Source organism: Benincasa hispida, chromosome 9, assembly GCF_027475165.1.
Source record: "Benincasa hispida cultivar pf3 chromosome 9, pf3_genome.v1.1, whole genome shotgun sequence".
Lineage (NCBI taxonomy): Eukaryota > Viridiplantae > Streptophyta > Magnoliopsida > Cucurbitales > Cucurbitaceae > Benincasa > Benincasa hispida.
In genome coordinates this window covers 24,263,540-24,276,282 of record NC_143486.1, presented here as the reverse complement: position 1 = coordinate 24,276,282, position 12,743 = coordinate 24,263,540, and the positions used below count along the sequence as shown (strand labels likewise).

The window sequence follows — 12,743 nt, the reverse complement described above, 5'->3', positions numbered from 1 at the left end:
TCTGGATCATATTCTTTGTCATTGTGAGTTTACTAGCTTTGTTTGGGAGTGTTCTTTTCAAGAGTTTGGCTTTTCAATTGCTCGTTAGAGGGGAGTTTGTTACTATGATCGAGGAGTTCCTCCATAATCCGCCTTTGGGGGAGAAGAATCGCTTTTTGTGGGTTATGGGGTGCGCGCGATTGGGTGGATGTTGTGGGGGGAGTGTAATAGTAGGACTTCCCCGGGGGGTGGTTTGGTGGGGAAGGTTGGATAAAGACCCGAGTGAGTTGGTCTTTGGTTCGTTTTCACATTTCTTTATGGGCTTTGGTTTTGAAGACCTTTTGTAATTATCCTATAGGTTTCATTTTGCAAAGTTGGACTCCTTTCTTGCAGGGGGTTTCTTTTGTGGGCAGAGTGTTTTTTTTGTCCTTGTATTCTTTCATTTTTTCTCAATGAAAGCTGTTCTTGTCAGAAAAAAAAAAGATATTTTGTCGATACTTTCATCGGACTACCCTCTTTTGGAGACTGATCGTTAAGTTTTTATAAGAATCCATGGTTATCTTGAAAATAGCCATCCCTACATTAACCTAGTTGGCCTTTGCTTGATTTGAAGCTGGTTTTTTAAGTTCAATTTGAACAAAAAACGATGTAGGAATCTGGACATCAACAGAACTATATGTATGCTACCATCCTGACTTTGTTACCTTTTAGTTGACCCTTGTCATAAGTCATCTTGCTTTGACATTGTGTTTCTTTTGTCTTAGGTTGTGCATTCTTTTGCTTTATTTAGAATTTTTGAATTTGGCTTGAAGTGGCCAGGTCTCTTTTGCAGTTCCGCCGTTAGTATTATACTTTTTTTTTTTTTTTTTTTAATAAGGAAACAATCACTTCATTAAAATAATGAAATGAGACAAAAGCTCAAAGTACAATGTAGAAACAAAGAGCAATAAAACCTAGGGATCAGCAGGTACACCTGGACATCTCAACTAGGTTGGCGCCCCCTTAGCACCCTCATCATTTTCGACTACAACAAATGTATCTTGTAGACTAGTACAAAACATACATCAGCAGACCACAAGAACAAATACAACTAAAGTTCCACAATCAACCAAACAAAACCCCACATGATCCTTCACCGTCAGACCTACACAAGACCACACACAACAGCCAAACAAAGGACTACAGAATAATCTAATAATTTTCTAAAAAGCTGGAAATATGATTGCCTGCCAATTTAAGCTTAAATCTTGTATTGAAAGCTCTGCTAAATAATTGGAAAGTGTGCACCAAGATGAGGCATTGAGCTGGATAATCTCAAAACGATCCATCTAAGTAGTCCGCTTATCATGGAAGACTCTGATTCCTTTGGAACCAAATTTCTACCAACAACGCTTTCACTGCATTATTCCACAGCAGTTTAGCACTCTTCTTTAGGGACGGATCCATAAAAATCTGCAAAACATTAGTGCGAAAGACATTTCCAAAGACCCAATTTAAATTGAAAATTTGGAGCAGCTGCAACCAACAATTTTTTGCATAACTACAATCGAAAAACAAATGCTGAAGCTCCTTTGAATCAACCATACAAAGTGGGCAAATTTGCGGAGATAGGCATTGGGAAGGTAGCTTTTTTTGCATAACTGAGGAGCAATTCAAAGCCCTAAATAGCATAATCCAAACTGTGATGATAACTCGGCGAGGGCTTTTGGTTTTCCAAAGAGCTTTCTCCAAATGTTTGTTCAACGGGGATGCAAGTGTCAAGTGTTTAACAAGGGGGTTTACTGAAAAAACTCCATTGTCTTCAATAGACCAAAGCCTCCTATCTGGACCATTCAACAATCTCTTTTCTATACAAGGCCAAGAAGACTAAAAATTAGCTATCTCCTCCTCCTTCAAATGCCTAGTATGATACGTTTTCAAACCCTATATATGTGGACAAACTTTGTATCATAAAACCAAGTTCATCTGGGAGAAGGGGTTAGATATACCCTAATTCTAACTAACAATGAACTTCAAAAAGCTTCCCAGTTAACGACAAGAATTCCAAAGACTAGAAACTACAAAATAGTTAGCACATAAAAACTCTCTGAAGTCTACTTTGGATCTCTTTGGCATCAATGGATTAGAGGGTGCATCTCTAGTGCCAACTATTCCATCACTATTAATGGCCGTCCTTGTGGGAAAATCATTCTAGCTCGTGGTATTAGACAAGGAGACCCTCTCTCTCTCCTTTTCTCTTCACTTTGGTTGCGAACTGTCTGAGTCGTCTTATGCACCATAGCTCTTTCAGGGGTCTTATTGCTACTTACCCCATTGATATATCATCCCTTTGAACCATCGTCAATTTGCTGATGATACTCTACTTTTCTTCACTGCAGATCACTCTCCTTTACAGAATCTCTTTGACCTTGTTCATATTTATGAAAGGGCTTCTGGTTTAAAAGTTAATTTTTCTAAAAGTGAGTTGCTTGGCATTAATATTGATGATGTTGGATTAGAGTGGATGCTGACCACCTTTGGTTGTAGGAAGGGATGTTGGCTGTCTACTTATTTGGGTCTACCTCTAGGAGGGAATCCAAAGTCTTTGACTTTTTGGCAACCTGTTGTTGAGAGATATAAGCACAAACTCCATAATTGGAAGTATGCCTTTATTTCTAAGGGTGGAAGGCACATGCTTATACAGGCTACTTTGTCTAGCTTGCCTACTTATTACTTATCTTTGTTTTGTGCTCCTAGTTCTATCATTGCTACTTTAGATAAGCTGGTATGGGATTTCTTTTGGGAAGGTTCTCGTGGTGATGGTGGGTGCATAATATGAATTGGGAGACTACTCAACGTCCTAAGTTGATGGATGTGTTGAGATTGGCAACTTTCATAATCATAATTCAGCTCTCTTAGCTAAGTGGGTTTGACGTTTTCTTTTTTTAGATATAAGAAACATTTCATTGATGAATGAAATAGGGGCATGACCCTAAATAACAGTGTGTCATTACATCAGAGAGTGCCAATTATAGACTAAAAATGATAAACTAAAGTGGGTAAACGGTGCTTATTTTTACACCAGGAAAAAGCCAAAGATAAAATAGAGTCCATGAAACGATGGAAGGTAGAAGTCCCATGAAAAAGATGTCTACTCCGCTCGCCCCATAAACTCCAAAAGAAAGCACGCAAGAGAGCCAACCAAATCAACTTATTTGAACCACCAAAGGGATGACCCATCAATAAGGAAGCCAAAGCGTCAGAGATGGAATGAGGGCATATAGACCAACCAAAAACAGGAAAAGCCGTGGTCCAGAAGTGAGTAGCAAAAGAACAGTGAAAAAACAGATGGGTTAGAGATTCAGCCTGGTGACAACACATATAACACTAGGAGGGAGAAAGAGCCACGACAGGTAAAGGGGGTGGAAGCCTAAGAAGCCCTTGGATTAGTATTTCTAAATCTTGGCTGAAAGTTGAATCGTTGGTCACTCTTAAGCTTGGAAATGGTAGAAGAATTGCTTTTTGGCTGGACCCTTGGGTGGGAGCGACTCCTTTCTGGTCCTTATTCCCAAATCTCTTCCGAATATCTTTGTTACCAAACGGTTCGGTTGCTGACCATTGGGACACCAATTTGGCAGCTTGGTCAATCACCTTCCGCCAATTGCTTAAAGATGATGAAATCACCTTCTTTCTAGATTTGCTTGGGGTCATTACAACAAGGAAAGTTTCAGAATTTGTTGATAGCAAGGTATGGTCTATCTCAGCCTCGGGTCTCTTTACGGTCAACTCACTCAGAACATACCTCTCCCACTCCTCCCCAATGGATAAATCTCTATTCTCGGTCTTATGGAAGACTTGCAGCCCAAGAAGAATTAATTTTCTTGTCTGGATAATGCTTAGTGGGCAGTTGAACGTAGCCCCGGTGTTGCAAAGTAAGATGGCAGCCAACAATATCTCTCCTTCAATTTGCCCTTTGTGTCTAAATTGGTCAGAAGACTCCCTCCACCTTTTCTTTCATTGTTCCTATTCAGCTTGGTGTTGGAATAAGTTGCTGTCCTTCTTCAACATTTCATGGGTTATGTGTAATGATTTTAAGGGAAACTTGCAGCAGCTGTTAGTTGGTATAAACCTTCACAAACCCAACAATCTTCTATGGTTGAATGCAGTAAAGGCACTGCTGGCTGACCTTTGGTTTGAAAGAAATCAGAGGGTGTTCCATGATAAGGTGCTTGAATGTCAAGATCGGTTCGAATCAGCCCGTCAGCTAGCTTCTTCTTGGTGTATCCTCTCCATGCACTTCAATGTCTACAGTTTATCAGAGTTTAATCTTAATTGGAGGGTGTTTGCCTCCCTCCCAAGCGACGGGATTTAGTCTCTTCAGCATCCAGTGGTTTTCTTAGCTTTTTCATTGTTTTTTCAGAATGTTTATTTAATTATTAACCCCGTTGTTTGTCCTTTTGGAAATGTAAAGAAGCTATGCTTCTGCTTTAAGCTAGTCTTAGATAATTATTGGATATGATGAGGGCGCTAAGGGGGTGTCAACCTAGTTGAGATGTCCGGGTGCGCTAGCTGATCCGTTTTGGCTTTCAGTTGTTATTTAGCTCATTGTATAATCCTCTTGTACTTTGGGCTTTTGCTCGATATTCTCTTAATTAATGAATTGTTTCCATTTCAAAAAAAAGGTATGCGGCGTTGTAATCGGTCAGTAGTATTAATGGCTCCCCAACTAAGCTCCCAAAGGAAAATTTTAATTCTTTTTGGATATCTTTCCAAATGACCGTATAAAGATCAAATAGAGTTGAATCCACGGAACCGAGCACATCAACCATAAGAGATTTAACAGTAAAAGTCAAAGAGGAATCAAGAGGCCAAATCCAAATATCCAGGGAAACACAAATATTGACGCCTTGATACCGAAGAAGATGGATTCTAAATCCTTTTGAATTATATCGAAGAAGGTGGATTTTTAATCCTTTCGAAGAGGCACAATCTTGTAGGCACAAGGGTTTGGTGTTTTTTTAATGAACATGATGCATTATGGCTTTAGCTTATTGTTGCTAAACATCGTTTGTCTGGTAGAGTTTGGCCAATTACTCAGCATTTTGGTTCTCATCTTTCTCCCCGGCGTTTTATTTGTCAGAGCATTGGGTTGATTGCAGATTGTGCTCAAAGGCGTATTTGTGATGGCTTTTCCACTCGTTTTTGGACTGATTATTGGCTTAGCTATGGCATTATCTCTACAACTTTCTCGTGTTCGTCTTGCACTTCATCCTGTTGATATACTAGTTGCTATATGATATGGTTCAGCTGCCTGGGATTTACGCCTTAGTCGTAACCTTAATGATTTGGAAATTGCTGAATGGGCCTCTTTATCTTGCAATCAATCTCTTGTTAGATTGCGGGCCACCGCTGATGCTTGGATTTGGCCACTAGATTCATTCTTATGTTTCACTGTAAAATCCCTTATGGTTGATTTAATCGGCTCTTTCAATCCCCTGCGAACCTTTACTCTGGTATTTGGAAGGGTTTTTACCCAAAGAAGTTAAAGATTTTCCTATCAGAACCCAGTCTTAAATGCTATTAATACAGCTGATTGGTTGCAACGACGTACGCCTTATATGTTTTTTTCTCCTTCTTGGTGTATCTTATGTTGCTGCAACTTTGAATCTTCCATTCATCTGTTTGCTCATTGCTCTTTCGCGAGCCACTTTTGGCATATTGTTTTGGAGGCTTTTGGGTGGTCCTTTCCTTTCCCAAGTTCCATCTTCGATCTTTTGGCTACTCTGTTTATTGGTTATCCTTTTGGTGGTTCCAAGCAGATTATTTGGTTGACTTTGATGCGTGCTTATCTTTGGGCTCTCTGGGGTGAACACAATGGTCGTCTTTTTAGGGACTCTGCCTCTACATTTGAGAGATTTCTTGAGACGATTTTTACTTATGTTTATAATTGGTGTAAATTTGAGCCACCTTTTACTTCTTATACTTTATCTTTTTTCCTTTCCAATTGGAAAGATTTCTGGTAATCACCTTTAGGTGTGGGGTGTTTCCTATTTCATTTATTCAATGAAATATTTCTTTTTCCAGGGAAAAAAAAAAAAAAAAGAAGTCTACTGCACATCTTGGACGAACCTACCACTTATTCCTGACCATTACAGGCATTCTACTAAGGAATTGAAATCTTCAGCTTTAGACATAAGCCACCACAAACTTCAAGTAGATAATCGACAAATCTCTTAGGGGTGTTTGTGGTGCTGAGTGGAATTACGAAAAGAATAATTATATAAGACATTAAAGAGTAATAACAATTCATATATAGACGTTAAAGAGTTATTGCACGACGTGCATTCACGCAACCATTATACCATTAAAAGGTCATGGAAACATGAGACCAATTCCATTTTCGAGCTCTTTCTTTGAAAAAGAGAAAAGTACAATGTTTGTGTTTGAACATAAAATTCTTGACGTGTTTAGGTTAAGAGTTATTTTATTATTTAGCTTCCTTACCTCTCAACTAATATCACATGGAGATACTGATGAATATTGTCTGTTTTACCTCTGGAACTATTAATTAACTCTTTATTTTCTCATTTTCTTGCAGCGGCTCTAATCAATTGGAGTCTGGTCTCACTTACAGATTTATTGGTGTTTCTTTTCATTCAATTTAATGCACATAAAATAGGTATTGCACTGTCAATATGATAGATAATATTGATTGTCAGCTTTAGTTACTGTTCATTTATGCCTAGTTAATTCTAACGAACTTAATTGATGAATGGTATGTACACGAGCACAACTGTAAGAGAGCTAATGGGTTTAGAGATAGGATCCCCAGTATGCAAAAATCAAGCAGATAGGATATTTGCAAAAAGATTTAGATCACTGGAGGAGGAGGTCTGGTATAGCTTTTGACAGTAGTAATTTTAACTGTTTACTTACTACCTTTTTAATAAGCACTTTGAGGGGAAAAAACTAATTAAGTACTTCATCCAAGGACATTTTAAAGTGATTTCGAGTACTTTACTATCCAAGGGTCAAAAACTGTTTCAGGTGGTCGTTAGTCTTTCAAGTTTGCAAAGATAGTTTAAAGTCGATCAACCACTAACAGATGAAAGTAGTGAAGTTCTCGGGCTTTTATATTTGACCTTTTTTGTTTTTATTTTTATTTTTTACTTTTTTTTTTTTAAAAAAGTTTTAAGCTTATACATTTTGTCTCAAGGTTTTTGGGAGGGTTGTTCGAGATCTAAGCTCCATTTGATTCTAGATCCTTAAGAGGTTATTTTTCTCTTCGGAAAGTTTTGTGGGTCTGTGGTTCTTATTTGGATGCGTTCGGAGCACTGTAATATTTTTGGGTTATCTTTGATGGGTTGGTTTTACTCTCCTAATGGGATTCTTTTTAATTACACTCGCGTCTCCTCATTTTCTCTATAAAAAGTTAAAAAAGGACAAAAAGCCCATTTCACATTTCAAAGTCATGCCAAACCAAAGTCTCAAGTGTCCTATTCCAGGCACTGTTTCATCGAAGTTACTTTCCAATCACAATCCTCAATATATAGCTAAAATGTCACCACATGTCCACACAACCCAAAGAATACTTTTCCTTCTTATGGCATTACATGGTGATCCCTACCTTTTGGAATAAAGTGAGAGTCTTGTGGCAGGCTTGTCGTTTTGTTAGTTTGTGGGGAATGTGGCTTGAGAGGAATGATAGGATTTTAGAGGGGTTGAGAGTTCTTTGGAGCCATGGGAGGGAGCGAGGTTTGTTGCCATCTTTATTTACAGCGATTAATGAGATTTTTTGTAATTATTTGCTCAGTATTATTCTTTTAGATTCTTTCATTTCTCAATGAAACTCAGTTTCTTACCAAAAAAAAAAAAAAAAAAAAAAAAGGTATTTTCCTATGTATTTATTTATTACTTTGTATTTTACATGGCACTTCTTTCTTGTAGGGTTTATTTTTGGTCGGCGGTATTTGGTATTATGGCCAATAATTATATTCTCTTCGCTTGTTATTCTTGCTCAAGTTACCTTTCTTGTTATATGGTCTCTTGAGGGATATAAGTGGAGCATAGCCAATGCATGGTGGGCTAAGCTGATTGGATTCATGACGTAAGAGCTGAAAGAAAGCATTTTCCTTTCTTCTTTTCATTCACTTCTGCCTCTACGTTCTGAAATTTTGTGTCCTGTGGATCATTTGCAGAATTCAGTCGTGGAAATCGCCTTCTGTTATTTATTTCTTGGTCGTACAACTGTTAGCAATTTTTGTCGCCTCTGCTGATATTTTCTGGTACAGAATTGGTCTTGTTCCAAGGGGAGATTCATGCTGGGTTCATTTCTTGTCTTTTGTCGATCATCTAGGTTTGTAGATAGTTAGTACCCTTTGATTATTCGAATAATATTTTTTCCCTTTTGTAAGATTATCACTCCAATTCAATATGCATGCGTACATTATAGAATTTGATGCACTTTCGCCAAAGTATAGAATGTGCGGGAAAAAAGGGCAGAGATTGACCTATTGCTTAGGAATTTCTGAAAGTAAATCATGTAAGTTTACATGTCAGAAGTTGGAGTGTGTCAGGGTTAAACCATTTCAGAAGGGGGAGAGCATATTTGTTTGTAATCTCTCTCTCTCTCTCTCTCTCTCTATATATATATATATATTAAAAGCACTTCAGCTCAAATGTCCAATATGGAGAGTTATGAATCTTATGAATTAATTTAATCGATTTAATCAATTTTAATTCAGATAACTCAAGCCTTTCTTTGATGTTTTATCCTTTTTGTTGAGGGAAAGGAGGATCAAAGTGTACCAAGCAGTAGTTGTTTATTTTCTAGGATGATATATCATGCACGTAGGACTAATTATCGATCAACCTATTCTGTACATGGAGCACTTTGCATCTACACATTATCAAGCTCTCATTTGCAATTAAATTGTGTATTAAGATTTCTTCAAAAAATGAAATGCAAGGATTTAATTTCTGTTGGAAATGGCAGGTTCTCATCTAAGGGTTGCTTCTTGTTTGCTACTTCCTGCAATTCAGATTATTGTGGGGATTAGCCATCCTTCATGGGTTTCTCTTCCATTTTTCATTGGCAGCTGTGTAGGTCTGGTGGATTGGTCTTTAACAAGCAACTTTTTAGGTCTTTTCAGGTTGATGATATTGTATGTTGAAGTTGGTTTTATCAGTCGCATCCTTTTTATGTTCTGACTTTGCATGTTATTTGAAGGTGGTGGAGGCCTCTTCAACTATACGCAGGTTTCTGTATTTTTCTCGTTTATGTGTATCAACTTCCAGTTGAGTACCCTAGTATGTTGAAATGGGTAGCTGAATTCATTGGTCTGTTTAAAATATCATCAACCTCCGAATGGCCTGAGATCTGTTCCTATGTATCTCTTATACTTTTCTATATCATGGTATGTAACTCGTTTGTCTAATTTTTCCCCTTCATTAATGTGTGCTTTGTCTATTAATGGCAAGATGTGAAGCAGAAAGTATATGTTTCAACATTTACTGTCCAGATGCACCAATAGGCGTTGGAGTCTTTACTTCTTTATTTCATTGATCAATGAAGTTGTTTTTTCTTCTTCTTCTTCAAAAATAATAATAATAATAATAATAATAATAATAATAATAATAATAATAATAAATAATAATAAGAAAAATAAAATAAAATAAGAAAAAGAAAAAGAAAAGAAGAAAAAAACTATTTACATTGCAGCTCACTTTGATTCCCCCTAGAAAAGAAATTCTGTTGGGTTGAGAATAATTTGTTTGCTTTTATTGTTGTATGTTGCTGTCACTGATCTTCTGTTCGATTGATTAGTTGTATTGTAATACTTCTTATGCAGCTTTCTTGTGTTAAGTGCGATCTTGAGGAAATGGATTTCATAATGTCAATGAGGGAAAGCAACTTAGTGGAGCAACTTCTTCCCTCTAAGCATTCATTTTTCATTCGTGAATTGAGGTCTCAAATTTAAGTTATTATCTGGTTTACATAATAATATTTTTTTACTTTCTTATCAAGACTTTTTCCCCCTTTTTCCTCGTTCATATCTGCTTAGTACGGTTTCAAGAAAGTCTTTTAGTGGATATCTTGAGAAAATATTGAAATACCAAAGCTTATCTATACAGGGTGTATTTGTGTTATGATTGTGGTTCTTTGCTCATTTATACCTGCTGTTGATGTTGCAGATCTGGTGTGAAGCATACTAATGTTCTGTTGAGGAGAGAAGTTTTTCGAACATTTACTATTAACTTTTTCACGTATGGTTTCCCGGTATATATTTCTGATCAAAATATTTTCTGTGGACCCAGTGTATACTATTGTTTATTTCTTCTATATGAGTGTATTAACTTTGTGGGTCGTGGAGAGTCATCATGTATTAATCTAATTGATATGATGGTGAATATAGATATGACTTTATCTATGAAAGGAATAATGAATTGGTTTCATAGTTTGTGCCAGCCATTTTGTTATGATGTTTCTAGTTTTAAATTGGTTTCTTTGTGAGCTTGCCTGAGTTAAGGGGGGTTGGGGATTAGTAGCATGAGTTGATTTTATATTGTTTGAAACAAGAAATAACTCCCCATTAATGTAATGGAAAGGAATACAAATTTAAAAGATACAAACTCCTAAAAGGAGAAAAAGATTTAGAGACAAACTTTAAAAAACTTCGACCGACTTGCCAAAGAAACCCAAAAAACGACCCTCAACCAACAAAAGTCCAACAAAGAGCAAACTGAAAAGCGAACTAAAAATCCAATGAAAGAAGCTTTTGATGAACCAACTCTAAAAATCTTGAAAAGAAAGTTCTTCCTAATGCCCTAAAACCTTCCAACATGAGTAGGAATTAGAGCCCAACAAGTGATATGAAACTGCACCACTTAGATCTTCCAAAAATAGCAAACAAGAATCCAACCACCCTCAATGATGGCCTCTTTGGAACTTTCCTGATTTTGAGGGATTTGAATTTATAATGGATTTCAAATGAGTTCCATTTTCTAGTAATGTAGGAAATATAATAATTTTAAAATCCGAAGTGATTTCACATCCCTTTTTACTTAAAAAACTTTCTTAACTAGAATGCTCGGATTTTGCAAGATTTCATAGAATTTGAAAGTAATTATTTAACTAACCTTGTTAAATTCTAATTTTCAATTAACACATCAGATTCTAATTTTCAATTAATACATTATAGTTAAAAGCCTGTATTAGTAAATTCTTAACTTTCTTTTCTTTTTCAATTACCATCAAAACACAAAATTTTAAATATATTCATTTCAAATCTTTCTTGTTCCAAATAAAGTAATTAATTTAAAATCATTTCTCGATTTCAAATCATAGGATTTAAAATCTATTTCTTGAACGTTCTTGAATCAAAATGGAGGATAAAGCGACCCCTTTGAAAATACTCCCACAAGTTTAGAGAGAGAACACCAAAACATAAAGTCTATACTGAGAAAACCATTAGGAGAGGAACTCTGAATGATCTCAAATATAACGACCCGACTTTTCAAGTACTTTGATGAGGGTCGTTACTCATAAATACACATTTAAAACCCAAACACTTTGACCATGGAAGAAAAATTTAGTAAAACAATAAAGACAGTTTTCCAAAATAAACTAGAAAATTAATAAATAAGTAAAACCTTTGTTTGGGGTCCCTAAACAATTAAGGAAAATAACATTTAAACAGATAAATTTTTTGACCAACATCGAGTTCCAAATCAAAACTTTTAAATAGCTTGAAAACATAAACTGAGCAGAAGCGGTTTTGTTGTCCCATATGGCACAGTCCCTCTCGTCAGTCTGTTCCTGTTCTTACCTGAAAAACATAAAATAAGAAAGGTTAAGTATAAAAATACTCTGTAAGTGACCCCTACCATTTGGATGACCTGTTAAACTCAACCTAACATTGGCATAATGTACATAACATAGTATAACATAGTATGACATGACATAGGTAGTGCTCCCGTAGGAACACCAAATCAGTCATAAGTGTAAACCTGAAGGAACACAAATCATAGCAATAGTGGTGATCCCATAGGGACACTGAAACATAAGATGTACACAGCCCGATAAGAGCGTTAACAGTCACCCCTTAGCCTAGCATGCACACAACAGTCAAAAAGGCTTAAACATTAAGTCATAGTCCATGGGTTTCCAACATGCTCATAATGTAGCTTAAAATTACATAGCTTAGCAAATCATTCCAATCAATCTTTAGCATGCTTTTATGGTACCATCTAGTTAACACTTTTATTTAACTTGAATGTCCAATTCAAGGGCGTTCCAGTAGAAAATCACTTACTTCAATATAAACAAAGAAATCCAACCCTCTTAGCTTGAGAAACTTCTTGGCGTAAATTCCAAATTAATCTTCAATATGAAAATTGCCTCAGAATTGACCTTAAAATTATTGGACAGCTTGCTTTTGTTCAAAAATCCCTCTGAACCTTCAATTTAAATCCAAGACAACATGGGTAACACAAGTTTAGTCCAAGCTTAATGAGAATCCACAATCTTTTCAAGAAAAATTCACAAACACTTACCAAAATCTCCAAAATCAATCTTATAACGCTGGACAGCATGCTAAGTCCCTTAAAACTATAATTTGATGCCCAAATACATGACGAATATGAGTTTAGTCCAAGATAGAACTCTAATTGGCATCCCTTTAGAATGAAGTTAATGGTTTGAAATGAGGTGGATGGTTGTATTTATAGAGGAAAAATAATCTTAATTCTAGATTATTTGGGATTCTCTAACTTGAAGTAGTAGA

The 12,743-nt window shown here is 36.2% G+C and overlaps 1 protein-coding gene across 1 annotated transcript in view; it reads left to right on the top strand.

Moving 5' to 3' along the window:
- Positions 1–12,743, top strand: part of LOC120086459 (piezo-type mechanosensitive ion channel component) — a 37,296-nt gene that overhangs the window by 1,753 nt on the left and 22,800 nt on the right. The window contains exons 2-8 of the mRNA XM_039043131.2: positions 6,557–6,637; positions 7,906–8,065; positions 8,157–8,314; positions 8,954–9,110; positions 9,188–9,374; positions 9,810–9,925; positions 10,153–10,237. Coding sequence (XP_038899059.1) covers positions 6,557–6,637; positions 7,906–8,065; positions 8,157–8,314; positions 8,954–9,110; positions 9,188–9,374; positions 9,810–9,925; positions 10,153–10,237 — 944 coding nt within the window. The remainder of the gene's footprint in view (positions 1–6,556; positions 6,638–7,905; positions 8,066–8,156; positions 8,315–8,953; positions 9,111–9,187; positions 9,375–9,809; positions 9,926–10,152; positions 10,238–12,743) is intronic.